This window comes from Girardinichthys multiradiatus, chromosome 11 (assembly GCF_021462225.1).
Source record: "Girardinichthys multiradiatus isolate DD_20200921_A chromosome 11, DD_fGirMul_XY1, whole genome shotgun sequence".
Lineage (NCBI taxonomy): Eukaryota > Metazoa > Chordata > Actinopteri > Cyprinodontiformes > Goodeidae > Girardinichthys > Girardinichthys multiradiatus.
In genome coordinates, this window is record NC_061804.1 from 42,216,370 (window position 1) to 42,227,722 (window position 11,353).

At 41.9% G+C, this 11,353-nt stretch overlaps 1 protein-coding gene across 4 annotated transcripts in view; it reads left to right on the plus strand.

The window, feature by feature from the left end:
* The window catches only part of LOC124876431 (protein turtle homolog B-like), a 211,011-nt gene that overhangs the window by 188,429 nt on the left and 11,229 nt on the right, over nt 1–11,353 (plus strand). Inside the window, exon 20 of one of the 4 annotated variants that reach the window (XM_047379186.1) lies at nt 1,030–1,704. The exons of the other annotated variants lie outside the window; for them this stretch is intronic. Within the exon in view, the coding sequence (XP_047235142.1) occupies nt 1,030–1,202 (173 nt within the window). The 3' untranslated portion in view covers nt 1,203–1,704. Of the gene's footprint in view, nt 1–1,029; nt 1,705–11,353 lie in introns of those variants that run through there. 4 annotated transcript variants of the gene reach the window in all.

An 11,353-nucleotide genomic window follows, 5' to 3' on the forward strand; every position in this document is an offset into this window, starting at 1 on the left:
AATTAAACCATAATTTAATCACAGACATTAATACAAAGAAAATATGGCAAATATTAAGTGACATAGAAAATAAGCTGAACAACAAAAGTAATAAACATCATGAGACTGAAAATGGGGACACACTTCACAATTTTCTGCCCAATTTTCTCCCTGATTCCCTACCGGGGAAATCTGTATCGGTCTGTACTAGTTGGGGAAAGTCATCGAAAAAATAAATTATCCAAACTCTCAATAAGAGTAATATAAAAACCACAGTTGAGAAACTCACTTTAAGTATTTTGACTTAAATTTTTTACTAATTTAGCGGGCAGCAGAATAGAAATATAGCCATTCCAATTCTGAAATTATCTTCCGTTACCGCCACCTACTGGTATGTTTTTCTTCAAAATGTAATACCTTACAAGAGTTTGGTACGTTCAGCTCCCTTTAGTTGGTTTGACAAATCATGTCTGTGATCCCTCACCAGGCAGAGGTGTGTGTGATCCCTGGGCTGTCAGTCTTGAAACCAAAACATGCTAAAAAATATTATTTTAGTGTGAACTCCAAGACTTTTTAAAATCTGTGAAGACTGTGAAAGTTGGGTAGTGTGTCCACAGCTTTAGACCAACTTAACTAAATGAAGTCATACTTTCAGAGCATTACCTAACCTCAAGAAATCAAAGAAGAATTGACAGAAGTTCTGCATAAGTTAGATTTCATAATAGGAAAAAAGTCTGCTGTGATTGAACAGACCCATCATAGAAGTAAAACACTTCCGTTTTCATACTAGAAAGTAGAAAGAGATTCAGGCAGGGTAACGACCCAGAACTACCTAGAGGTCTCTCCACAAGCCATCCTTAACAGATGCAAGAAAACACCTCAACTGCCCCCTTTCATTGTGGAGAAGCAGCCTCTCCACTCTAGGACAGTTCTGCCCTAGAAGTCCCCATGTCAATTTGATGTTGAGTGTGAGATCAGACTTTTAGGATGATTTCAAAAACAAGTGACAGAGTACTTTGCCTAGACTACAGTTATTGTGACCTTTTCCAGGAGCCAGAACTGGGCTAGAGACTTGTTGGCATGCACTTGGAATCCAGTTGCGCCTTTGCCTTTGGGGCTCGGCCTGGGCAAAGCCTCAATGGGCTACACTAGACAGAAAGAGTCTGGCACTGCTGGAGACCTTGGAGATGCCCAGTTGCCAAAACTGGACATCTATGTTGTGAAGGGAAGCCAATTAAATTAGGCTGTACCAAATTATGCATGTTTACTTGTTTTTTTGTTTTGAAGATATATTACATTGATATATTGAAGATGTATTTCATCTGTCTCACTTCTCTTTGATGTCAAAAAGTTAATAAGTGAGAAAAAAAGAGTAAACAAAGAAAATACAAGCTATAGTTATTTGGGGAGAAAATTACAGTTAAACTCAAATAAATTCATAACACTGGCTGATTTATGTTTAGTACTTTAAATTTTGCAGACATGTTTATTTTTACTGGATGTAATAATAACATGTTAGAGCTGCAGAGCCAGAAGCCTGACTTGAATCTGATAGAGGATTTGTGAAGAGAGCTAAAGATTAGAATAACTGCAAAAAAGCCTACCAACCTGAAAGACCTGGACTTCATCACTAAAGATAAACCGTCAGAATATCAGATGAGACTTGACAAAATCTGCTTAGCAATTATTAGAAGGCTTTGATTGCTGTAACTCCATAAAGATTTTTCCATTGATTATTGAAAAGGGTATAAATCAAACAGTCTATATTTTAATAAAATGTAAATAAATACCAGAAAAGAGTTTCTTTTCCAAATTTCCCTTTCATTTTACATTGTTTTGTTTTGTTTTGTTATGTGTGTGTGTGTGTGTGTGTTCCTGTCTTGGCATCACAGTGAGATTTCACCATCAAATTGAGGACCGTTTGTACCAAAGTGAGGACATTTTGCTGGTTAGGTTTAGGACTAAGATGTGAATTGAGTTTAGGTTAAGGTTAGGGTTAAGCATGCACTGGTAATAGTTAGGTTTAGGGTTATTGTCAGGGTTAGGGCATAGAAAGGGTTGAAAATGACTGAAAATCAATGGAAGTCAATGGGAGTCAACATATGGTCCTCACTACATGTAGCAAAACAAGAGTGTGTGTGTGTGTGTGTGTGTGTGTGTGTGTGTGTGTGCGCTGGTTTGTCAACTGGTATTGCGAAGATGTTACAATGATGAGAAGAGGGGTTACTTTGCTGAACCCAAGAGAAACAAAGAGCAGATAGCCTTGGCATCCAGAGGCCACAGCAACCCTAACCAGGCAGACACCGGGCACCCCCAAAGAGTAATCATACACCCGACATGGAGGCAGGTCATCAGTGAATCACAGGGTTAGCAGCCCCTAGACCAGAGAATCTCAGGGAGAGACGCAGGGTACCAAACCCACCTACCCAACTCACCCACCATGTCCCCAGCGCAGGTCAAGCCCACAACCTGCCAAAGCCGCTGGTAGCAGATCCACCCAATACCAAGGAGCAGGAAGCACTAAGTGCCCCATGCACCCCAAACCTGCCAGACAACAACTGGCAATCCACATCAGCTGTGAATCTGAAAGGCCGAGGAGGTTGAGGGTACCGTGCCATCACACGCATTCTGGCAGCCCCATGGAGGTCCAGGGAGTGGGACACCCACCAGGGCCCAGCTCAGTCCACACCAGCCAGGACGCACCATGCTGCGATGAGGCCCGAGTCCCCAGACAAACACCACTGCAGCAGACCCCCACCACCCCAACCCCTCTCTCATTGTAGTTCGTCGTGTATGCATGTGTGTCTGTTTTAAGGTGTTGCAGTGTAAAGATGGTATGACTGCAGGTGTGTATATCCAAAGTGCACGGATAGGGACGGAGGAGCTGTTTCGGAGAGCCGATATTGCTGATACCAGAATCATGACAACCTCAGCCTCCAGTCCCTATGTGTCTCAAATGCATTAAAACTGCCGCGGGGGGCAGGGTGGATAATCCCCTGCTTGAACCAGCGCCAAAGCCCTGTCCCACCCCACCCACACCACCACAACAGAGACCATGGCTAAAGAACCCCCAGAGTTGACAGAAAGGAGCACCACAGGGAGACAAACTCCGGTGTCAGAAGAACCTGGACCTTTCATGCGCCCAGCCAGCCACCCAGGATTCAGCCTGTTACATAAAAGACAGAAGAGTTAAGACCTTGTAGAACTCATGTTCAATCAGTCAAAGGCCTGAGACAAGAGTTCAGTTTTTAACAGACATTCAAATGATTCTACGCTCTGACATGTTGAGGTAAGGTATTCCACAGTCTTGGGCTGGCCACAGCGAATGCTAGATCACCTCTTTTTTTTTTTTAAACCGTGTCCTGTCTGGCAGAGTAGTGCTCCAGAATTGTTCAGAATTGTTGTCTGAGTGCCAAGAAAATGCCCAACAGATTTACTTTCACAAGTGGAGCATTACAGCTGACACTTTAAAGCTCTGTGTTGGGAGACCCACAGCCATGGATACAACATGAAAAGGCCAGTACAGACTTTCGTGGAACTTTCAAAATAAATTGTATTAACCTACTTCCGGCACAGCCAGGAAACGGGGTAACTGCGGACTTCCTGTGATGTCACTGTCCAAATAAAAGCACCGCTCTTGCTACATCCTGCCTCTTCCAATCGGACTCCGCCGCGAGGCTGGCCAGAGAGGCGGCGCGCTAATCGTCTCTTTGCTGGCAAACAAGCATAAACTCTTCAACTGGATCCAAGAGTGTCATCCGATCATCGATAGTATGCACTGAGTTAAGTACAAATGAATCACTGTTTGTGTATCCAGTAGATTCATTCATAATAGGATAATTAAGGTACAAGCCTGGCTTGACTTTTCTCTCTGAGACCTACAGAATCAAGCTGTTATAGAGAGTTCCCAGCATGACGCCGAGTGGAGCAGTTTCCTGGTCTGAAAGAAGGACAACAGGAGCCGCATCACCGTGGTTACGGTAACATGCAGTGTGGTGGACCGACAGAACAAGCCACTCCCCACAGCTAAGGAGGTTAGCTGTAGCTAACCGTTTGTTGACTGTGGACATTTCTTCAAACTTCTCCACCCTGGACAGCTTTTCCTCAGTATGGTTCAGAGGTTAGGTTTGAGCAGAGAGAGATTTAGGATGAAATGATCTGTACGTTTTTCATTTTATGAAATTTGGTTTTGTTTGTGTTGAACTCCGCTATCTTGGTCCTAGCAGGCTACCTGCTCACCACCTGCTCAGTTTTGTGTTCTGTGTTTGTGTCTTTTTAAAGTTAAGACAAACTTTACTTGAAGGGTGATTTTAAACAGAAGATTGGTTATAACGCGCCGTCCGCACTTATGCATTTTAATCCTTATTGATGGTATTTTTATAGGTGTGTGTTTGATTCTGGTGCTAAGCTATCTGCTTCTTTTGTTAGCTTTAACTGCTAATAGCTAAGAACACATGCTTGCTGCTAAAGAATATTTACCCAAAAAGGTTGTTAGTTTTCAATCCAGTAAATAATTGTTCCCTAAACATTATTTTACTAAACTTGATAACTAAGTAAACACCATTAAGCCCCATTTCTCCAGAAAGATTTGGCTCTTTTCCAAAATATTTCCTTAAATATTTTACCATTTCCTTATTTTATCTGATCTTGCATTGTGAATGGTTGTCTAAAGGGGTGCTGATTATTGCCTAAGTTGGTTCCAAGACTAACTTAACTTCACTTCCGGATTCTTCAAGATAATCCTTGGTTCTCAAACATAAACATGGCATGGTAATGTTGCATCACTCTTTTGGTCATGATTTTCAATCATCTTTAATCAACTTGTTTATATTGTACATAGCACATTAGTCTTCCTTATTCTTTCATTCTGCTTGGTAGTTTAGTTGGATTGTTTTAGCATAGTAAAGAGTTTGTTGATTGAAATATGTTTGACTTGAGTTGACTTATTTTTGTTAATAAATTCTTGTATTTTAAGAAATTGTGTGAATTCATTCCATGTGTGTACAGAGTTTTGCTGTTCAATAATGTCAGAGCTTGCCTCGTCCCTTTCAATTTTGTCCTAATACCACCGTCTTATTGGGCTGGTATTCACAGGACAACCCTTAACAGACCAAAATGTTATTTAATAAAATATTAATATTAAATATTAAATACGATTTTTCAGATTCATAGTTTATTACAAACTGCTTTGGGATTATTTCAATTGTTATGGACATGGAACAGAAACGAAAAGGAAAAAAATAAGAAGCACGAAAGAGCAAGAGGTGGGGCAAAAAAGGAAAAGGGGAGAGAAGGACAAAAGAATGGAGGAGAGAAAGAAGGGTGAAGAGAATATAAGATAACACCCTGCTTGCTTCTACACCTGCAGAAGCATTCATATCTCCAGCTTTTTTACCGAAAGGTGCACGGTACTTGTAAATGCAAGATGTATTTAGTGGTAAATGCGGCTCAATATAGAACATTTGTGTATCTGTTAACACTGGAATCCAAACACCTGTGGATCTGAGTGTGAGCGCGCTTGTGTATGCAACGTTTCTCCATAAAAAAAAAATGAAATAGCCAGTTTGAGGAGCCACAGACCTGCCCCCCTGGACCTGGGACCGATACAGAGGAGATCCGAGTCATAGACATCCAAAGGCCCCCCAGAGCAAAGGAACCCCAGGACAACCATCGCCCCCCCAGAGAAGAGCTGGGGAGAGTCCAAGGGGAACCACCCAGCAGCCACAGTGCAGAAGCCCCAGGTAGCTGCAGCGACAAGCCCACAGGCCCCGCCAGCAGCCGTCTACGCCAGAGCACATCGAGACATGGACTCAGAGACCTGAGACCCTGGGACATATCACTCCCCAAGCAGAGGCCCAACAGAGCCCAGGGGTCCAGGCCCCCGGCAAGCAGCCATCAGGAGTGAGCCGGCACACACCAAAGCACCCTGCCCCGGACACCGAGAACCGCAAGTACACCAGCGGGCAGAGAAGCCAACCACCGGCAGGTAGTGTGGCCGGGAGAAAATAGGCCCCACATTTGATGGGGATCCAGGAGAGAAAGCATTCCAAGACCTAACCTGACACAAAAAACAGGCACACACAGTCACAATCATACATTCACTTTTAACGTTTTTAATGGTCTAGCCCCATCCTATCTTCCCGATTCCTTAATATCCACATACCTTTGAGAGCTCACCAATCAACTAGCCATAGAATATCAACAAATTCAATCTATTTAAAAAAAATAAACGTACGTTCAATTATCTTGGGTTAAAACGTCATCAAGTATATTAGAGATCCGTAATCTTAACACCCCCCCAAATTACTATCTAAAACATATGAATCAATATCCCTCCCCCGTCGCTATTATGAAATGGGGGGCAGATTTATCAGTTAACTTTGACCAAAATGTCTGGTCTCACATATGTTTAAGAACTTTTTAAATTACTAATAATCCTAGTTTACAATTAATACAATACAAAATCCTTCATTGACTACACAATACAGGTCAACGGATGTTCAGGATGGGTTTTACACCGTCTGTTACTTGCCTACTGTGCACAGGCAATATATCTGACAAGTACACCTGTTCAGAGATTATGTATACCTGTCTCTCTACTCGGTACTTGTTGACTTTACATAATGTTACTGTGTGACATTGCCACATTAAAGTAATCTGCGTGAAACAATAAAAACATTAATAAACAATATACAAATAATGTTTGTATAATTGTGCATGCAAGAATGTTTATGTCATGCATAAAATGATCCACTGGAATAATTATCAGGACCACATCCCAGCCAGAACCTATAAAATAAGGCTCAGGGGTTCTGATGTGAGGGGGGTGTGACAGGAGAAGCAGAGAGGAAAGACGCTGCTGTCTGGACAGGGGAAGCTCCAAAGTTTGTCTGAAGAAGTTACAATTTTGGGCTTTATGAGGAAGTTTTGTATCATCCATGGCAATAACAAGGATAAGGATTTTAAAGTGCAAAACCGCAGACTTAGGTTGGATATTGGATATTCATGCTCCACGGATTCAGCAGGGTCTTCCTCCTGGTTGATCCGATGAAGGCAGTCTGATTATTGGCAGCTGCTCACTGCCTGCTCCCTCCTCCTGCGAACTGTGGTTTGCTTAAGGACCCTCAATGCATTTTCCAAACAAAAATGCTGTTTATGGTGGCATTGTTTTGTGTGTTTTGGGGAAATGGATTTGTGTCTGAACAGCTGATTTCTGTGATCAGCTGGTTTAGGGTGTTATTAAATACAGCGCCCCCTACCTGTGTCTAATTCAGAAAGCTGATGTGTCCTTTTTCTTTTTTTTCAACCTTCAGGCGTGGTTTATGATTTGTAAATATTTAAATTATATTTCAGTTTGACTCGCTCCGGCCATTGTGGTCCTTAATATTATTGTAGTCACCCTTGAGTATTATTAACTTTTCCCTGCACTACCTCTTGGAAAACCTTTTTATTTCTCCTCTCATTTCATCTCATCAGTGAACAGCTAATGGTCTGTTCATGCAGTCCCTACTCAGCTGTGTCATACCTGCTCAGGAGCAGGGACCAAAAAATGAAGGCCAAAACTCTATATGCAAATCTTACTGAACCAGCAGCCAGTGTTGCCAGTGTTGCCAGATCCTACAAGAGAAACAAGCAACCAGCTCTATGAAAATATGCCCAACGGGCAACCCACCACACTGTGTAATGCAGACCAATTGTAAACAGTATAAATGTATACAATTATTATAGGATTACATATGAGCAGCAGCAAAATTAGGCTAAACACTTTAACCATACAAATTTTGAATACCTTAAATTCTTTGAATAACTTGTACTTTTAAACCGATCCAAAGAAAAGTGCATTTTGCTTACGTAACATCAAAATGACAATATCATAGTCAATAAAAAACTTCCTTTAAACTCTGTTTAAAAGAAAAGCCACACATGAGCCAATTCAGACAGGCTCAGTGTAAAACTATGATCTTTCCTGGTCAGAAATCGCATATGTAAAAATTAGCTTAAAGCCCGGCACAGATGAAAAAGATGTGAAAACAGCATTTACCTGCACTACAATACATTATTGCTATTTTTCCAGTTAATGCAACTCATTCTCCCGCTGTCCGCTCTGGCATGTGAGTGTGTTTGGGGTCTGCAGAGTCAACTTGGGTGTTGCGATAACCAGGAAACGGGGCCGTGGGGAGGACAAACTACCTACCTTTTGCTTTATTTTAGGGAGCTGGAAGATAATGAAAGGGTTTCAAAGAAGAGGAAAAATAAGGCCTATTTCATAAAGCCAGAAACACAAATAACATCTTACCTTTGCTGTTTTATGATCACGATAGTATAGTATATAACTATATATTTCCACTTGGTCCTATAACCCATTGTCACACACTGTCATGATTCCGGACTGTTTGTAGCTTTTTTTTTGTCTCTATACCTTGTAGAAAACTGTGTAGCTACATTCCCTTGCTTTATGGTAAATGCATTACCCTTGTTATGATTAAGAGATGATGTTTGCTCTGTGAGTTTTGTAAACACCCCCAGATACTATTAGCAATGGTTTGATGGATGTTTCAAACATCCAAATAGGTAAATAGGCTCCTGAGAAAGTGTCTTGCGCAACTTAAAATGTCTCACTAGATTACTGAACAGAGTGGATGGAGGAATATTTTTTCATGGTACTTCAACTCATCTTTTACATCTTGAGAGAACAATGGCAGGCAAGAACAAGATGTTTTTCAATGCTGTGAAGTTGCTGGATAAGTTGGCAGCTGCTAGTGGAACCAGCTTGTGTTCTGCTGACTCTTCCTCAGCAAGGAGAATTTACTGTTTTCAGGTTGATACCAGTGATCCTAAATATGAAATCCCACCATCAGAAAGGTCTGTAATTATTGATTATATTGATTATAAAGAATCACACAGACCTGGACAGTTTGGTTTTGTTGTTATTAATTCCTAGAATTGCTCCACTCAAGTTGGAAGCAGGTTGGTAGCTCTAGTAGTTATTTTTCAGTCTGATTGGTTCTTTTTAGGAACTCAAATTTCTCGTAGTGGATATAATTTTTTTGATGACTGTCCTCTCCGGTATCGGATACTGTGCAGCTGGAAGGACTTTCCTTAATACTTTTCTACTTTTGGATATTTTTTATGATGCATCACCATGGCAACGGGGTTGTTTCTTACAACCATGAGTAGCTGATTAATATCTCAAAAGCTCAAGTAATACTTCAACCCCAAATCTCTGATGAGTTCAAAAGGAGAAACCGTGGATGCAGAGAAGGAGCAAAGAGAAGAGAGGCAAGGAGGAAGTTCAAACCATCTCTTTTATTGATTATGATGGGAAATGTGATATCGTTGGGAAACAAGTTAAATGAACTCCAAGCCCTTCAAAGGACCCAGCCAGAGTATAGGGAATGTAGTATCATGTGTTTTAAACATGGCTGCAAGATCATATCCCCGACTCTAGTGTCTCTCTGACAGGCTTTCTGACCATACGGGCAGACAGAGATTTAAAGAGGAGCGGCAAACGTAGAGGAGGTGGAATAGCAGTACTTGTGAACAACAGATGGTGTAATCCAGGGCATGTTACTGTGAAGTGTCATCTCTGCGGTCCAGATATTGAACTGTTAGCAGTAAGTTTTCGTCCATATTATTTACCCAGAGAGTTCACCAGTGTTATTTTGGCAACAGTTTACGTTTGTGTTGCCGACACTGCATGTGATGCCATCAGCTCAGTTGTTGCTACAAACACAAACCTCCAATGAATTTGTAGCAATATCTGGTGATTTTAACCAGGCTTTACACTCTGCTACCCGTCCAACATTTCAACATTTTTCTGCTGCTCTACCAGAGAAAATAAAAACTTGGATTTGTTATATACAAATGTCAAGGCCTCAAACATCTCTAAAGCAAGCAGCAAGTTTTCATCCATATTATTTACCCAGAGTTCACCAGTGTTATTTTGGCCACAGTTTAGGTTCCACCTTTAGCTGTTGCAGACACTGCATGTGATGCCATCAGCTCAGTTGTTGCTAAGCTGGAGACACAACACCCCAATGCGTTTGTGACAATATCTGGTGATTTTAAACATGATTCACTCTCTGCTACACTTTCAATGTTTTAATGTTTGTCCGCTGCTCTATCAGAGAGGTGTCTGGGACTCCACCATCTCTAAAGCAAGACCTCCTCTAGGCAAATCAGATTACAGTCTTTTTTTCTCTGCTCAAAGTATAAGCCCCTTGTTCAGAGGCAACCTGTAATAAAGAGGACTGTGAGCTCTGCAAGGTTGCTTTGAGAATACAGACTGGGACGTAATGTGCCAACCACATGGAAAGGACAGCAATGCCATGACTGAGTGTGTACCCAACTGTATAAACCTCTGTGTGGATAACACCATCTCCACTAGAACCGTGAGATGCTTCCCCAATAACAAACCCTAGAATCCTGAAGTCCTGTGCAGAGCAGCTCTGTGGGATTCTGCAGCACCTCTTCAATCTTAGTCTGGCCCAGAAAAAGGTTCCAGTGTTGTGGAAGACTTCCTGTCTTGTTCTGGTACCAAAGAAAACTCACTCATCAGTCCTCAATGACTATAGACCTGATTCCCTGACATCCCACATCATGAATGTCCTGGAGAGACTCCTGTTGCCCCACCTGAGTAAGCAATGATAAACTATCAGGACCCCCTTTAGTTTGCTACTTGCTGCCATCTGGACAAAGCCAGCAGCACTATGAGGATCATGTTCTTTGATTTCTCCACTGCATTTAACACAATCGCACCAAATTTACTTTGTCAGAAACTCCAGAACACTCAGGTGGAGGCCTCAACAATCTCCTGGATCAAAGACTACCTGACCAAACAGACCACAGTGTGTGAGACTGAATGGATGTGTGTCTGACCAGGTAGTCAGCAGCACAGGAGCACCATAAGGTACTGTATTCTGACCATTCCTTTTCACTCTGTACACCTCAGACTTCCAGTACAAGACAGACTCCTGTCACCTGCAGAAACACTCCGATGATTCTGCAGTTTTGGGGTGGATCAGAGATGGACAAGAAGCTGAGTACAGGAAGCTGGTGGACTGCTTTGTGGCACGGTGTAGAAACAATCAAATCACCTTGAACAGGAATAAAACAAAGGAGATGATTGTAGATTTTAGGTGAACAGGAATAGGTCAAAAACTATTTGACCTATTCCTGTAAAGGAAGAAGTGGAGGTGGTGGAGGAGTATAAATCCCTTGGTGTCCACCTGGACAACAGACTGGAGTGGAGATGCAACTGTGAAGCCGTCTACAAGAAGGGACAGAGACTGTATTTCTGGAGGAAGCTTAGGTCCTTCGATGTTTGCAGGAAGATGCTGCAAATCTTCTATAAGTCTGTTGTGGAGAGTGTGAT